Raw genomic sequence first — 18,442 nt, forward strand, 5'->3', positions numbered from 1 at the left:
TTCCTCTAATCTTCTTTATCATCTTAAGGCAGTAATTATGAAGAATACCAACAAGTGCTCATGTTTTTCCTCCCCTTCTCTGCTTAAGTCCTTCAGTACCCTAGTCCCCTCCATAAAGCTTTTTCTGATCAAACTCTCAGTAACCATATCTTTTTGGTCAAAATGCTAAAGCATTTGTTCTCTGGACCATTGATTTAGTCCTGTTTATATTCTTTTTTGGGCATAATAATTTAGTTTTTCATGGTTTGCAGTTTTATTGTCTTATCCCCCCATTTTGACTGTAAACCCCTAGAAGGCAAAGACTACATGGTGTCAAACACAGGGCTTAGGATAACACAGGTCCAGTTTGGTTATTTGCTGAACAATTGTAAAGAAATAAAGTTTTAGTACTTTGGGTGTAAAGAGTTTTTGAGATTCAGAATTGCCAGTGCTTAATTTAGAATTTCCTCAGAAAAATCTTTTCAGCAAATATCATATCCAGATGATGGCAATTCAGAGAATAAAGAGAAATGTATGTGATGGCATTTCAAATTGTTTTATTTGGCTTTAATCATATAATGTAATAGAAATGTAGTGTCAAAACATTATATAGAAGGCTGGGTTGTATTTTAGAGACAATAAAGTATATTAGAAAAAGCCATTTATTTGATTTTTTTCCCTCAAAAATATTTTATTTTTCCAAATACATGTAAAGATAGTTTTCAACATTTATTTTTGTAAGATTTTGTGTTCCAAATTCTTTCCCCTCTCTTCTTTATCTCCCCCTCCCCAAGACAGCAAACAATCTGATATGTTATACATATTTAATCCTTTAAAACCTATTTCCATATTTGTCATGTTATATAAGAAAAATCAGACCAAAAGGGAAAAAAACCTAAGAAGGAAAAAAACAAACAACAACAACAGCAAAATACTATGCTTCAATCCATATTCAGTCTCCATAATTCTATCTCTCGATACAGATAGCATTTTCTATCCTGTGTATTGGAATTGTCTTGCATCATCACATTGCTGAAAAGAGCAAAGTCTATCATAATTTATCATCACATAATCTTGCTGTTATTCTCTTGGTTCTGTTCACTTTACTTAGCACCAGTTCATGTAAATCTTTTCAGACTTTTCTGAAATCAATCTGCCCACCATTTCTTATACAACAATATTTCATTACATTCACATACTATAACTTATTTATCCATTCCCCAACTATTGGGCATCCACTCGATTTCTAGTTCCTTGCCATTACAAAAAGGGATGCTACAATTTTTTTCACATTTAAGTCCTATTCTCTTTATTATAATCTCTTTGGGATACAAGTCCAATAGTGACACTGCTGGATCAAAGGATATTCACAGTTTTGTAGTTCTTTAGGTATAATTCCAAATTGTTCTCCACAATGGTTGGATCATTCACAATTAGTGTCCCAGTTTTTCCATATTCCCTCCAACATTTAGCACTATCTTTTCCTGTCCCTTAGCCAATCTGATAAGGAAATGGTACTGCAAAGTTGTCTTAATGTTCATTTCTTTAATCGAGTGATTTTTAGAGCATTTTTTCATATGACTATAGAAGAAAACCATTTATTTGAGAGTCAGAAGCTCTGGGTTTCAAATCCTTGATCTTTTACTTATTACTTTTGTGACTTTGAGTCACTAACTTTCTTAGGTTTTCATTTTCTAATTTCAAAAATGATAAACTGAAATATTCATTTTATTTCTAAATCCTATAATTCTAGAGATGATGATTAGAAGTCTCTGTGTCTCCCTCTTCCACCATCAAGATTAAGGCTTTCTTTCTCAGTCTTTCTATGCACTCTTTCCACAAATCTTCCTTAAGGGACCCTTGTCTGTTCATCTAGTTTCCCTTCCCTACTTTGTAAAAAGGGATTTTGACCAGTGATTTGCTGAAATTGGGGATCCACTTGGATATCTTTTCACATAATCCTTAGGTGAGGGTTTGGTTTCCTCCGCCCTGTCTCTTAAATCATTTTACTCTTCCTTATCCTTCCTATTTCTTTGTGTGTGATCCTTTCATCCCAAGGAAGGTCATGCTGGTAGTCAAAATCTCTTAATGGTAAGGAAGTACCCAAGAATTTGACTCTGTTTTATCTGTATAATTTATCTAATTTCTGTTTAGATAAGTAGGTTTATTTCCCGTTCACTATTTGAGATTTTTGTTTAATAAAATGGAATGAATGAACTTCCCATTGTTATTGAAATATGTCAGTTCAACCAAGTGGAGAATCAGGACTCACCTAAGGGGAAGTTCCCCAAGTCTCTAGTGAAGTAATTTGAGGAGAGGGATATTGCTGAGGTGCTCACTCCTTTACATGTTGGTTTCTTCCCAGAGTTTTTCTCTCTTCTCATGATCCTCTCTGGAGAGAATTTAGAATCATATGTCTTTTCTCTTAAAAGTCAGAAGACCAGGAACTCTTCCCCAGTCCCCAAACTCAAGTTCTCATTTAGTTCAAGCATAGAGAACTGAATAATTAGTCTTCACCAATGAGGAGACTTGTATGTATGGGCTCTGAGGCTCTTGTTGTATAATTTTTATGTATATCTTTCTGTTTATCTGTCTATCTCTGATCTCTCTATATTGAATAGCATAGCTTCTAAACATCCAAAGGAAAATAACTAATTGCACAGTAAGAAATAGTAACTGTTGGAAGACCTTAATATCTATTTTCAAGTTAAGACTAATCAAAAAATAAACAAGAAATATGTTAAAGATGTGAATAGATTTTAGAAAAGTTAGATATGACATACCTCTGACAACTACTAAATGGGAATTATAAATAATATATAGATTTTTCAGTTTTGCATCAATCCCTTAAAAATAACCACAGACTAAGGACTTTAAAATTAATTAACAAATGCAGAGAAGTAGAAATATTAAATACATCTTTTACTGACTAAACACAAGAAAAATATGATTAATAGAGGTAATTTGGAGAAGAGATTCAGGCCTATATAGATGCTAAATAATATCATCTAAAATATAATTTATAAAGAAGGTATGGGTCAAACAAATTATAGAAACCATCAATAATTTTGTGAAAGAAAACATCAGTGAAACAATATTGCAAAATTTATGGATTGAAGCCAAAAGCATTTCTTAGGGAAAATTATCTAAACACGTTCATTAACAAAAGCCATAAGTGTTAAATCAATCAATTGAGCATGTAGTTAAAAAAATAGAAAAGCAATAAATAAAGAAACTTCACCAAAATAGAAAAATTGAAATCCTGAAGTTCAAATAAGATTTAAGATTTAAAAAGGAAGTAGAGTTGTTTTTGAAACAATAATAAATAAAAATGTTCAATTTGATTTGAAAAAAAAAAGGAAAAAAATACCAACAGGAAAAATTGAGAATGACAAATCAGTGATTAAACAGTAAATAAGAAGGTTAGAAATTATTTTGATAACCCAGCTAACTTAAAAGACATATATGAATATGTATAAACAAAAAATTCTATATCCACAGAATAAGAAGTAAACAATTTAAATAACACAACCTAAGAAGAAATTAAACAAGGTCTAAATTATCTTCAAAAGAGTGCAGGGAACCAGACTCATATATTTCTAAGGGAAACATTTAAATAGCAAATAAATAAATAGTTTTTAAAATAAAGTAAGAAGTTACTTTATAAAATAAAATTTAAGTTCCAAATATACCAAATAATATCAAAATGTATGCAAATGATACCAAATATTTAGAGATAACACCAAAATATTTATAACATCACTTTTTTGTGGTAGCAAATTACTGATGAGTACAAAGTAGACCAAGTCTGGTGACTGAACAAGATAAACAATGCTCACATTCCAAGAGTGAGAACTTTTGGTGGGTAGTGTTTGAGATAATAACAAAATGAGAAACTCAGTTCATCTAAAAGTTAGCAAAGGGAAATTTTCTTAGCCATACCTGGGGAAAGGAGCAAAGTGAGAATCTAATTGATTTAGTTGAGCACATTTTTTCCAGGATTGGTTATCTGTTTTTGCTCATTGCTACTGGTTAATATCTCTGGACTTAGCTGGAGCACCAAATGGCTTTTTTGTACTCAGATATTCGAGAAGGTACATCAAAGGTTTGAGTCTTCGTTTCTGGAATCCCTTATTTCAAAGACAGTTTCATTGGCTTTTAGGGAAATCAAATAGACATGTAGAAGACTGGTCATGATTTCTACTACCATGATCCACTCACTCAAGGCAAGACCCTAATAGAGGATCTTCTAGAGGACTTCCCATTGCTTTAGTGATTTTAGGATTACTCTAGGACATCTCTAAACTTTAGACTATTAGAAGCCACTGAAAAGAAAAACTAAATAAGAAAAAGAACAAAAACAAAATAATAGAAAAAGCAATGTAACAGTCCCTAACAGAATTTCCAAACATAGGAGAACAAAGAGCAAAAATCTCCTAACTTCCTTTGAAAAGACTATCTCAGATCTAAGGGAGATATGGTCTTTGTGATGGAAAATGCCAAATCTCCACAGCTCACAGTGGGTTTCTCTTGGTAATGAATTAGTCTAGGAACCTCTGGGCCACATTGAAAAAGGTGAATGATACTTCATGTGTAATTATTGATCTTTCCTATCCTTCCACTGACTGTAGAGTAACTAAGGTTTTTACTTGCATGTAGCCTTTCCCAGAGCAGCTAAGTGGTGTAGCAGATAAAATACTAAGCCTGGAATCAGGAATACTCATTTTTGTCAATTAAATTCTGGCTTCAGAGACAATGATTCAGAGGTATGATTCTGGGCAAGTCACTTGGCCTTTTTGCCTCAGTCGTCGTCGTCGTCTTCTTCTTCTTCTTCTTCTTCTTCTTCTTCTTCTTCTTCTTCTTCTTCTTCTTCTTCTTCTTCTTCTTCTTCTTCTTCTTCTTCTTCTTCTTCTTCTTCTTCTTCTTCTTCTTCTTCTTCTTCTTCTTCTTCTTTCCTCCTCCTCCTTCTCCTCCTCCTCCTCCCTCCTTCTCCTCCTCCTTCCTCCCTCCTCCTCCTCCTCCTCCTTCTCCTCCTCCTCCTCCTCCTCCTCCTCCCTCCTCCTCCTCTTCTTCTTCTTCTTCTTCTTCTTCTTCTTCTTCTTCTTCTTCTTCTTCTTCTTCTTCTTCTTCTTCTTCTTCTTCTTCTTCTTCTTCTTCTTCTTCTTCTTCTTCTTCTTAATTTTTAATAGCTTTTTATTTACAAGTTACATGCATGGGTAATTTTACAGCATTGACAATTGCCAAACCTTTTGTTCCAATTTTCCCCCTCCTTCCCCTCCATCTCCTCCCCTAGATGGCAGGATGACGAATACATGTTAAATATGTTAAAGTATAAATTAAATACAAAATAAGTATACATGTCTAAACCATTATTTTGCTGTACAAAACGAATCGGACTCTGAAATATTGTACAATTAGCCTGTGAAGGAAATAAAAAATGCAGGCAGACAAAAATATAGGGATTGGGAATTCAATGTAATGGTTCTTAGTCATCTCCCAGAGTTCTTTCACTGGCTGTAGCTGGTTCAGTTCATTACTGCTCCATTGGAACTGATTTAGTTCATCTCATTGCTGAGGATAACCAGGTCTATCAGAATTGATCATCATATAGTATTGTTGTTGAAATATATAATGATCTCCTGGTCCTACTCATTTCACTCAGCATCAGTTCACGTGAGTCTCTCCAGGCCTTTCTGAAATCATCCTGCTGGTCATTTCTTATCGAACAACAATATTCATACACCACAATTTATTCAGCCATTCTCCAATTGATGGGCATCCACTTAGTTTCCAGTTTCTGGCCACTACAAAGAGGGCTGCCACAAACATTCATGTACATACAGATCCCTTTCCCTTCTTTAAGATCTCTTTGGGATATGAACCCAGTAGTAACACTACTGGATCAAAGGGTATGCACAGTTTGATAACTTTTTGTGCCTCAGTTTTCTTATCTGTAAAAGAAGTGGGAAATCACTCCAGGATTTCTACCAAAAAAATTCCAAATGGAGTCACCAAGAGTTGGACACAATAAAAAACAAAAGACAAAGTCTTTCCAGTGCTAGAGTGAATACTGAAAGACACTGTTTACCACACTCACTGAGCATTCCTTAGCTTGCCAACCAGAAATACTCCTTCCTTCTTTCCTATCCCCTTACACCTCTCCAGCCTCATGGACCCCAAGGAAGAGGAATGAGGGTAAAAGATTCTTATCCGTTCAGGAGAATCTGAGGAATTTCTCTCCTTTCAAAGGGGGAGGGTAGACAGTTTTACCTTCTCTTTGTTATCGGAAAGCAATCCACCTCCCAAATAATACCACTCTTTGGTTCACTAAACCCTCTTGGAGGAATTGTTTAATGACCATAAGGTACTATACTGCCAAGTATAGAGGTTCCGTTCCCCCATCAGTTCTATATTATCCATAAATTGAGCTTGCCTTTGTGATTGTCCATATCAGTATCAATTCTTATAAGTCCTGTGTTTCTGCTACTATGTTAGCATTCTTGCTTCTGTGTCAGCACCATTGCTACTACTAGGGTTAGTGAGTCCCCCAATGCCCTTTGCAGAAACCTAGCAAAGCTTCCTGGGCCAAGGTTTAAGAACTGTCATCTCTATGGAGGATGGCTGAGAAAAAACGCTTATATTTACTGAGAAAGAAGTAGATGTGCAGAGAAATTACTTCCCAAAAGTGAAAGGCAGTCAGAGATGAAGGTGAGGTTAGAGCCCCAAATTCCTGATTTCTGGGCTACCTCACTTTAATTTTTGCCTCCTTCTCAGACTTAGTTCTAATCATCTGTCTTCCTTTTTTCCTTGCTTAAAGTGAGAGCTTCTCTTGTTTCTGTTATGGAACTATTTCCAAGGAGTTTGCTTCCTGCAAATGTCAAGTTCTTTCTTAAAAAGATTTATTATCCAGTCTCTTGTTCTCAACTCCACTTGGAAGTCTGATAAATCCTTAACTATTTTCATGCTTCAGCCAGTGCAGGAGCCAGAAATGGATTTCTTGGGCATCATGTGGCAAATTGATTTGGGCCTTTATCATGCATAGCACCCCCTCGAATGATTTTGCAGTCAAGAAGCTCAGCCCAGCCTGCCATTGTTTGACAATGATTTTAATTTGGCAGAAACAGAAACAACTTCAGGCATCTGTAGACCACTTACTTTTAGGAGGAAAAACAAATTGGGAGCAGTTTTTTGGAGCTGCCAGATTCTTTGAAAAGTTCAAATAGCTACCTCAAATGGAGTGCTATGACAGCTCCTGCCCCTTTTGGAAAGATATGTTTAAGTTTCTCTTTGTGAACAAAGAGATGTCAAGGGCTATGTGAATGTCAAATGTAGGGATCAGTCAGCTTGAGCTAGTCTAGAGCTAGGTTCTCCCCCTTAACCTTTTTATTGTTGTTCAGTCATTTTTCAGTCTAGTCCAATTCTTCCTAGCCCATTTGAGGTTTTCTTGAAAAAAAAAACACTGAAGTAGTTGCCATTTCCTTCCCTAGCTCATTTTATAGATGAAGCAGGCAGGGTTAAGTGACTTGCCCAGGATCACACAGCTAATAAGTGCCTGACCCCAGATTTGAACTCAGGAAGATGACCCCAGGTCTGGTGCTCTGTGTACCACCTAGATGTCTTAGCCCCTTACCAACTTTTACTTTTTTTTTTTTTTTTTTTTGCATAATAGAGACAGGCAGCTGGGAGAAATCAATGGATAAAGGGCAGGTGGAGAATCCAGAAGACCTGAACTGAAATCTTACTTTGGATGCTCACCTTGGTCAGTCATGTGACCTTGCACAAGCCACTTAACTTCTGTATGATTCAGTTTCCTCGTCTGTAAAATGAGGATAGTAATAGCATTTACTGTGCAGGATACTGCGCAGTATCCATCTATGAGGATAAAAAAAGAGACACTATTTGTAAATATTTGGCAAACCTTAAAGCACTGTATAAATGTTAGTCCTCATAAATTATTAACTATACTATTTGTTAGCTATTATATGAAAATTATAAATAAATAAAATAATTATAAATATATTTATAGAAATAAATATTAAAAATAAATAAATAAAAATATATAACATCAGTACACATGCATACACATTTTTATAGAATTGAAACATGCATATGCATGTGCATTGATGTTACATCTAATATTTGTGTTCTGGAAAATATGTGCCTTTGTCACTAGCACATTATTTTAATCATTCTAGTTACTATTTAATAATATGGATGACAGTATAAATATACATATACACATAGTTATGTATGTGTATGTATCCATATATCCATATATACACACACTCTCACAACAGACCCAAGGTTATGAAATCTTTTCTTAGGGACTGATTTCAGGATGCATCCTATCTTAGATCCCTCCTGCCTTCCCCTCAGTTTCTTGGAATCTGTTGTCACTGGCCAGAGTGCTGATTCGGAAATCAAGAAAACCTTTATTCTGATCTCCTTTTAGATGCTTAATTACCATAATCCAAATAAAACTTTTTCCTTCCCAGTTTCCTTCTTTGTATAAGTAAGATAAGGTGTAGTTACTTCCCAGGTTTATTGGGAGTATGACATGATAAGGTACATGTAAAGTGCTAATAACTGCTAGTATTTGCAGAGTGTCTTACCTCAATTCTAATAATAACAACATTGATATGTCACTTTGATGTTTGTAGAACACTTTAGAAACATCTCGTTTGACTCATATGGAAGGGTAAGTGCTATTATTTCCCCATTTTCCAGAGAAGAAAACTGAGGCAGATAGATTAAATGACTGGATGAGAGTAATTCAGTTAGATGTGTCAGAGGCTGAATTTGCCTGCAAGTGACATGAAGACAAGCTGGGTGATGCCATAGAGCACAGAGCGCAAGACCTGGAGTCAATTTCCTGAGTTCAAATCGGAACTCAGATGTTTACTGGCTGTGTGATCCTGGGCAAGTCACTGCACCCTTTATGCCTCAGTTTGCTTATCGGTAAAATGAGCTAGACAAGAAAATAACAAACTACTCCAGTATCTTTGCCAAGAAAAATTGAAATGGAGTTACCAAGATTTGAACATGACTGAAATGACTCAACAATAACAAAAATTCTCTACCATTCAATAGTCTTTCCCTCCAGTGCCAGTTTGTTCTGGACTTAATATCAGAGTAATCTCCTTAAAATTCCCTTTTATCCACATCCTTCCACTGCCTGGCTCAAGAAAACTTAACCTTTTTCTATTCCCTTTTCCCAAAATCCTCTGCCTGACTTTTAGATTTATTGTAATTTCTCCTAGTTCCCTCTAGGATATCTCTGCAACTCTTTTCTTATTATTTCTTACTGTCATAGTACAGTGGAAAGATCTCTGGAGGCAGAGGTCTTGGTTTCATATTCCTCCTCTGATATTTACTTTCTGTGTGTGGATTTACCCAGTTCTTAGTTTCCCTGGGACACATTTTCTTCATAAAGAGAGGGTCAAGCCAGATGACTTCTAAGGTGTCTTCCAACTCTAGAGCCAGAATCCTGAAATCTGTCCTTCTTTAGAGTCAATTCCACTCTCTAATCCTGAGGATTGATAAAGCTATTCCCCAATGAGTTACTATTATTAATTATAGTGTAATAAACTTAAATGGAGAAAAAGACTGGTGATTTTTAAAGGGGAATGAAAGAAATGAATTTAGCAGCAAAAAACCTCGATTAAAAATGGAGATGAAGGAATGGCTATGACAAGTGGTCACCCTAGAGAAGTAGAAGTCAGACCCATGACCCTATTATGGTTGGAGATGGGCAAGATGACATTGTAAGAGGTGTGCAGTTTGGAAAAATGAGGTGTTTTGTGTGGTCTTGAAACAGCAGTTGTTCAAAACATAAAGGGAGAAACCATAAGACCTGATTCAATATGTGGACTGGATGCAAGGAGCTGAGGATGACAATGAGGTTGCAAGCTTGGGTGACTAGAGGGGTCGTGTCATCAACAGTGATGGGAAAGTTGGGAAGAGGATACTGTTTGAGGCAAAGTGTGATATTAGCAAGATATAAGTTTTTCCAGGAGAAGGAATGAGGAAGGGAATAATAGAGGAAAGGAAGGAAGAAAGGAAGGTGGGAGCAAGTGAAGGAGGAGAGGAAGGAAAGGAAGTAGAAAGGAAGAAAGAAAGGAAGAGGAAGAAGGAAAGAAGAAACGAAGGCGGGAGACAGGAAAAGTAGAAATGGGAGGGAGGGAGGAAAGGACAGCAGGGAGGGAAAAAAAGGAGAAAAGGAAAGGAAGGAAGGAAATGGGCGTTTGTTATGTACCAGGCGTTGTGTAAGGTCCTTTACAAATATTTCATTTGAACCTCACAACAACCTTGAGAGAGAGGTTTTAGAATAGAAGAAGCTGAAAAGGGAGATGAAGACTGAGTGAGAGGGCGCTCTGTCTTCTGTCTCTTCTCTGTGCCTTCAATGCTTTCTCTTCTCACCTTGTCATCCGGCTTGTCAATATCCTTGTACACAGATGGTATAAGAGATAAATTAAACCTGATCTTTGTCTCCACTAAGCTCTCAGTCTATTTGCGGGTGAAGGATGGAAATAAGACACATAGCAAATGACTGACAAAACAAGCTATGGGTGAGGGAGGAAGAGGAAAGACAGGTTCAAAAAAATCTTGAATAAAATTTGTTTTGAAGAAGAAAGTCATTCTTAGCTTCCCTGGCTTTTAGAGACAGATCAAATCCACCTTCTGTAAGAAGTTAATCCTAGTGCTGTTACTGAAATCCCTCGGAGATAACTTCCCACTTAACCTCTCTCTATATCTTACATGTTCATAGATATTTATATGTTATCCCCCTTTGGAAAGCAAACTCTTTGAGGTTTTTTCCCTTTCTTTCTTTGTATCCCTAGAATTTAGAACTTTGTATTCCCTGATATATACTTGGGGAATATATACTGAGTGAATGCTTGTTGACTGACTGATGGGTGGTCCACAGAAAGGATGTGCTTAGTCCAGCTTTAGCTGATACCCAAAATATCCTGGCCTAACTTTTAACCTTATGGGTATGTAGGGCTTGTTCTTATGCGCCTAATTACAGAGATATGATCATTTAGCTCTCAGTCCTTTTGTCCCCAATATTAGTACCATAATTTTTAGTCTGTTTTCCTTTTTTCCTGCTTCCCTCTTTCCCTTCCTCTCTTCCCCCTTTCTTTCCTTGCCTTCCTTCCATTTCTGTATCTATTAGGAAGGGAAGAAGGAGCGACAGGGTCTGAAACTTTGTCAACTTTGTACATTTGAAAATTAGAGTGGATGATCTGAGGTAGGAGTGAGGAGAGTTAATTCTAGACTCTTGCTTAAAATACCATCCATTGAACTTTGGGGGCAGTGAAAGGGTCTATGTCCTTCACAACTCTGTGTTTATATGTGGTTTGAGATACTCTGAGCTGGCTAGTGGAAGTGACAAAATGGCAGAGGATGGGATGGGAATTTTATACTGCATTGTATATATATCCATAGAATGTTGTGCTCTGAGTCTATCCTGGGAAATCTCCTCTGGAGGTGAGGTCACTTTATAATTAAGTCATTGCAGAACTTCTATAATTAACCCCACTTGGAGGTGGTCCAATAAGGACCCATCTTATGTTGAAAACTACTCTAAAGTGAATAACATTAAAGACATGTTCCTTTGTTGCCTCTGTCCCCTACCCCAACAATTGTTTGTGATACTCCCTAGTCTTAGCATTATACTGATGTAGACCACAGGTACTCAGTAAATTTTAATTCAAGACAATTGACATGTCTTCATTAATTAGGCATCTGTTCCCTGTGGCTAAGCACTCCTGTCCTGCCCAAACACCTTTCTGGCTTCCTGTGGTTCCTTGTCACTTTCCAAATAGACTTACTTTGTCTAAGTGACTTTGTGGTCCTTGCTGAGTCTGGTCTGATGTCACCATAGTAACCAGACTACTGTAGTGAGAGAACTAAATAAGAACCAGTCTTGCTCTGAGGATGAGAGAGGAAGAGGAAAGCTAAAGGGAGCACTGTGCTTCTTTAGTGTTTTTTTGGAGAGATATAGTACAGTCATGTCCATCCATCCCAAGGCTGGCAGGGATCTCTGGCACATTTTACTCTAAGTATCTGACTGTCACTGTTTATCCAGATGGGCTTCTATTACCTAGGTCACAGACACACTGCTTTAGTGTCTTGTGGAAATTTGGAAAAAAGTACCATACCAAGGGGAATCTAGGTGGTACAGTAGGTAGAGCTTGTAGTTTGAGAAAGATCTGAGTTCAAATATGGCCTTAGACACTAGCTTTGATGTGACTTATTCTTTTTCCTTGTCAGGAAGAAGCCCAAATTTTGTTTGTATAGAATGTGAAGTCGGAGTCTTTTGTTAATTTATCCATCCTCTCTCTAATCTAGTTATCATCTTTAAAGACATTTACAAGAATCTTTGAAACAACCTTGATGGAAATTTAGCTTTCCCAGACTATCCTAATTGTTAGGAACTCTATAAGCAAACTCTCCCCCAACCTGTGGGTATCTTCAAACAATCTTTTGAGATATTGATTAGCTTATCTTTAAGTAGGACTGGGACCTGGTCTGCCACCTGGCTCCTGACCCCTCCCTCTGATTTCCCATCTTTATTTCTCTGGTCTCCCTGAGAAACCCAAGACTATATTTCCCTTATAAAATATCCACTGATGATGAAAATCATTGCTAAGCTCTTTTCAGGACTAAGCCCACTGAGGTGTTTTCTCTTTCTGTCTCTGTCTCTCCTTCTCTCTCTCCTTCCCACCCTCCTCCATTTCTTTTTCCTCCCTCCTTCCATTCCTCTTTCCATTTCACTCTCTCTTTTTATACTCCCATTTCTCTCTCTCCCTTCTCTCCCTTTAATGGTGCCTTTCTCCTTACTCTAGGTAATTCTGGCCAGTTTAACAGTTAATGACTTATTTCCACTCATGGAGTATTTCCTTTGTCTTGGTTAATTATGATCACCCTAAAGAATTTGCCTTTTTCCTTGGTAATTATATGCTCTCCTAATTTTATTTCATATTTGCCACTCCTGGTTCCCATTTTACTTCTTCATTTTGTCTGTAACCTATTCCCCTAAATAAACCTGTGTTTTACCATAGAGAATGGCCATTGTGAATTTGTCATATGTTTATTTAGAACTAGGTGTTGCTGCTGTTTGAAGTTGGGCAAGTCCTTAATCCTGTTTGCCTCAGTCTTCTCCCCTGTAAAATGAGCTGGAGGAGAAAGTGGCAAACCCATTCTTGTCTTTACCAAGAAAATCACAAATGGGGTCATGAAGAGTCATGTGACCAAATGACCAAACAATTACAAGAAAAATGGCACTTCAATCATCTGAAATTTTTAGGAAATGGTAAAACAAAATGGTATATTAATTTAAAGGAATAAGAAATAATGACTATGAAGAATTCAGAGAAACATGGGAAGACAAGAACAGTATACAGTGAAGTATACAAGATTTTGAAAATATACAGTGACAATAAGAATATATATGAAAATAACAGCTCCTCCCCCTAAAAACCTATCTCTGAATTAGTCATTAAGATGATTAAACTCTTAAAATAATTAGATGTCCCCCAAAAAGCATTGAGAGAATGTACATTTCTCCTTCTTTTGGCAGAGGTATGAAACATTGAATCTGCTGTCAGATTTGGTTGGTATATTTTATGGTTAATTTTGTTGAATTGCTTTTTTTCCTCTTTATTTTTTTGCCAGAAAGGATGGATTTTGGGGGAGGCTGGGAGGAGGGAAATGAAAGTAATATACAAACAAGAGATGAAGAGAATTTTTAAAAAGTATTTTTAAAAGTCTCATTGAAGTTCTTTACTCATAGGATTCTCATGTTAGATAGAATCTTCACAACCCTTGCCCAATCTCCTTATTTTATAGAGGGGGATATGAAAGCCACAGAAAGGAACAAATATTTCTATGGTCATATGGCTAGGCAGAGGCAAAATGAGGATCATAGAAAATCATAACTCTAGAGCTGGAAGGGGCCTTAGAGATTATTTTCTTTAGCCATTTCATTTTACTGATGGGGAAACTGAGATTTCAGTCACTTGCCTAAGGTCACACAGGTTGTAAGTAAGTAAGTTTTTTTCTGGGATTTGAACTTGGGTCCTTTTGACTGAGTTCAGCAGCCTATGCATTTTGCCAAGTAACATTTAAAACTCAAATCTTTTGTTTCATATCTCCATTACAAGTCTCTACCCAGACTATAGCTTGAGAACAATAAGGTAGTGGTCCCATTTTACAGGTCAGCAAACTGAGGCATCTTGGGGTTATTTTTGCTCAAAAGGTGATTTGGACTCCTCTATTCCTTTTGATCATATAATTAGTTCCATCTAGTTACTTACCTTTGGATAAGATGAAATTCTGTTGCTGATCTAATAGTGTCATATTGGAGACCTGAGTTTCTCTTTGCTTTTAGGCTGCTTGGTCTCTTGGGTATAAATTCCTGGAGCACAGTGTCTGGGTTTCATTTTTGTGTTTATATTTTCTGCTTTGGACAGAGTAGGTGCTTAAAAATTATTACCGAGTTGGAGTGGACATAGCAGGATATAGTGAAATGAACTCTGGCAGAAGACCTGATCTGTTCTCCCACTGGACCTCAATTTTCCCATCTGCAATTTAATGAGATTAGATCTCTAAGTTCTCTTTTAAGTTACTACATTTTGTGAACTGAATATTTGCCATTATATTTGGCATTTCTAAGTGTTTGGTTGGATTTTTCAATTACCTCCAATCGTAGACATTGTTTATGCGCTTACCTTTATTTTGAAAAATCAAGACAGATAAAGGGAAAGTAAGATAACTGGATTTGCCTATAGAGTTTCCCATGTTGTTTCTTTCAATAACTAAACAGGTAAGACTTTTCAATAAGGAGTTAAGTAACTAATTGTAGGAATACATTGACTATATATAGTCAAGTGTGGGCTTTTCCAAAACATAGTGGAATTGCAGTTTAAAACAAAAGAAACTTACTTGCCTTCTTAGTTTGATGGTTAACTCTCATTAATGATGGATCATATAGTTGAACTGAAGTTAACTGCACTTGGCCAATGCATTTCTGATTGCAGTTAATTCAATACAGCTTTCTGTATAAATGTTGAATTGACTTGAAAAACAAGAAAGAGATGAAAGAACGAAAATAGAAGTCTGGCTAGAACTGCAGGCTCCTCCCAAGATAAAGAATAAAGCAAACCAAGGAACTTTATTAATTTGTTAAACACATTTATTGAGTTGTTAACAGTAACCAAACACAATGAATGACCTTTGGAAAACAAGGAACAGAAAATGAATCAGTTCTGATCTTGGCAAATCCTACTACAGATATGTGACAAAGAGGGAAATAATTCAATTTCTTTATAGTCTGCAGTGTTATATTTACAATGCGTATCGCTCAACATTTGTCTGTTAAAACTTTTTTTTTTAAAGTAAATAAACAGAAGGATTATAACCTAGAAATTGGTTTCATCAACCACCTTCTTTGTCCTGACTTGCCAGTCACCCTAAGGGAGAGGGTGCCAGGGCAGCTTTCCGGGGATTACTTGATACATAGAGCAAAGTCCATCTGATGCTGGAGAAGCCATATGTTTCTTCTCTTTCTTTTTCTCTTTTTTTGGGAAGATTTCATATGTACAAAGGCTGAAAAGTCTCACCGCGTAGTTTCATTAGTTCAGGAAAAAGGTATCAAAATTGTAATCACATTTACTGAAGTTATTATCTTCTAAGACAGATCTCTTATGAATTACCTTTTTTATTTTTTAAAAAATAACTTGACTTCCCATCATGGCAGCTTTTGTGTGTGTCTGATTTATGTATGCGGGTGTGTATCTATGTGGGTCTGAGTCTTTCTTGGGCTACAGATTTGTAGCTACTGTCATGTAGGAAGGACCAGTCCAGAGAATGAATGAAGCTTAGAGCAGGGAAGGAAAAGGGAAAAAGGAAGGAAAGGGGGGCATTCTAGGTTACGTCATTTCACAGTTGTAGCATTTCACTGAGGTGGAATTCATCTGGACCTGGTTTCTTCATTTGAGCAGCCATTCGTTTACTAAAGGAGGGGAAAGAACAGAATAATTATTTTAATTTCACTTCTCTGAGACTCAGTTTCCCCAAATGTAAAATGGGAATGCTAATAAGAACATAGACACATATAACACATATGTATTTATATGTATATATGTATACATGCACATGCACACAAAATGCTACAAAAGTACTATAGCTATTATCATTATATCTAATTCATGCGGTAGAAGTGAGGAGCAATGGATGAATCAGCCCAAACAATGCATTGATATATAAATAAGTTAAGGATTTATGCTTGTATCTATTGAGCTGGTGATCTATGGTCTCTTGGTATCCCACTAATGAATGTTCTTAGATGAGTATCCTGCATGACATTATGTCTTTGTATTCTTTGTATTTGCACTAGCTGTTCCCCATGTCTGGAATGCTCTCTGTATCTCTGTTTCTATCTTCCCTGACTTCCTTCAAGACTCATCTGAACTCCGGCCTTCTGCAGGAGACCTTTCTTTTTTTTCCTCCCCATTGCATACTGCTAGCCAGATAAGCCCTTTGGAATTACCTTCTATTGAAAGAATTGGAAATTGAGGGGATGCCCCTCATTTTGGGGAATGGCTGAACTAATTGTATTATATGATCATAATGGAATACTGTTGTGCTTTTAAGACATGATGAGGGGGGTAATTTTAGGAAGCTCTAAGAAATCTTATGTGAGCTCATACAAAGTGTAGTGAGAGAACCAGGAGAACATTGTACACAATAAAAGCAATATTGTGATTATGATCAACTGTAAAACACTTAACTCTGAGTACTCTGAGTAATACTCTGAGAAATACAATGATCCAGCAATCCCAAAGGACTTTCAATAAAAAATGCTTTCTGGAGAGAGAACTGATGAACCCTGATTAAAGATTGAAGTTTGCTTTTTTCATTTTCTTTTTTTTTTCTAATTGGTTTTCAAAACATGGCTAACATGGAAATATGTTTTGCATCACTTCTCATGTATAATTTATATATTGCTTGCCTTCTTAATGAGCAGGGCAGTTGACTGGAGTGAGGGTAAGAATTCAGAACTCAAAATTGTAAAAAGTGAATGTAAAAGATTTTGAAAAAAAGGGATTATTCTTAATTTAACCCGTGTATATTTTGTATATACAGAGTTGGTAGCATATTGCCTCTCCCTTTAGAATATGAATTCTTTTTTTGCCTTTTTTGTATCCTCAGCTCAGTTCTTGGTAAATAGTACTTAATAAATATTTACTGATTGATTTTGTGGGTTTTCTCTCAACACTGTGGATGTCTGATCCCTTTACAAATTAGCAAATACCCTTTGGAAATTGCTGTGGCCCAAAACTTGCCTATCCTGTAACTGGCTTGCTATTGAGTCCTACTAATAGGTGGGCCCTCAGAAGACAGAAATATAATCTTTCATAGTGAAGTCTTTTCATGTTAGCTATATCCAGTAAAGCTGATTTTCTTTCTGCTTCACTTCTGAGGACCTACGCTCATCTACATGTCACAATGAGTAATCAGTAGAGGATTTTTATGGACCAATTTGTTGTTGTTACAGGGCCAGTTAGATGGTGTAGTAGATAGAGTTCCAGGCCTGGAATCAGGAGAATCCAAAGCCAAATCTGGCCTCAGACATTAGCTAGGCAAATCACTTCCCCCTGTTTTCTTCAATTTCCTCATCTGTAAAATGAGCTGGAGGAGGAAATGGCAAACCATTACAGTACTTTTTTTTATTTTCACAAAATTTAGTTATTTTTAGCATTCATTAAAAAAATAATTCTAAATTCTCTCCTGCTGGTCCCTCTCCACCCATTGGCAAGGCAAGCAATATGATATCAATTATACAGGTGAACTCATTCAAAGCATAGTTCTTTATTAGCCATGTTGCAAAAATAGAAAGAAAGGAAAAGAAAAAAGCAAAGAAAAAAAAGAAAAATAAAAACAAAATTATACTTCAGTTTTTGCACTCAGAGTTCATCAATTCTCTCTCTGGAGATGGATAGAATTATTCATCTTGAGTCCTTCAGAATTGTCTTGAATTGCTATATTGATTAGATTGGCCAACTTTTTTTTCAAGTTGATCATCATTAAAATATTACAGTGATCTCTTGGTCTTGCTTCACTTTGCATCAGTTCATATAGATCTTCCCAGGACTACTTTAGTGTCTTTGACAAGAAAACCACAGGTGGGATCAAGAAGAATCAGATCCGACTAATTGATTAAACAACATTGTATTTGATATTATTATTTTTCAAATGAACTAGATCTGAGATTTCATTTACACAGAGAAGTTGCAGTAAAGAAATTTCCCCTACTATTGCAGTTAATAGTCCTGGAGAACTGCCTAAGGCTTAGCAAGAGTAAGTGCCTTGCCTGAGGTCACACCTCCAATATGTGTTAGAGACTTGAATCCAGGTTTTCTCAATTTCAAGGCTGACTCTCTATCCACTTCCTCTT

At 36.3% G+C, this 18,442-nt stretch overlaps 1 protein-coding gene across 3 annotated transcripts in view; it reads right to left on the reverse strand.

The window, feature by feature from the left end:
• Positions 1 to 15,160: 15,160 nt before the first annotated feature.
• CA10 (carbonic anhydrase 10) overlaps positions 15,161 to 18,442 on the reverse strand; it is a 660,766-nt gene continuing 657,484 nt past the window's right edge. For all 3 annotated transcript variants that reach the window (XM_031966432.1, XM_031966433.1, XM_003767978.4), the window contains one exon: positions 15,161 to 15,997. In XM_031966432.1, the coding sequence (XP_031822292.1) occupies positions 15,975 to 15,997 (23 nt within the window). In that variant the 3' untranslated portion in view covers positions 15,161 to 15,974. The remainder of the gene's footprint in view (positions 15,998 to 18,442) is intronic.

This window comes from Sarcophilus harrisii, chromosome 4 (assembly GCF_902635505.1).
Source record: "Sarcophilus harrisii chromosome 4, mSarHar1.11, whole genome shotgun sequence".
Lineage (NCBI taxonomy): Eukaryota > Metazoa > Chordata > Mammalia > Dasyuromorphia > Dasyuridae > Sarcophilus > Sarcophilus harrisii.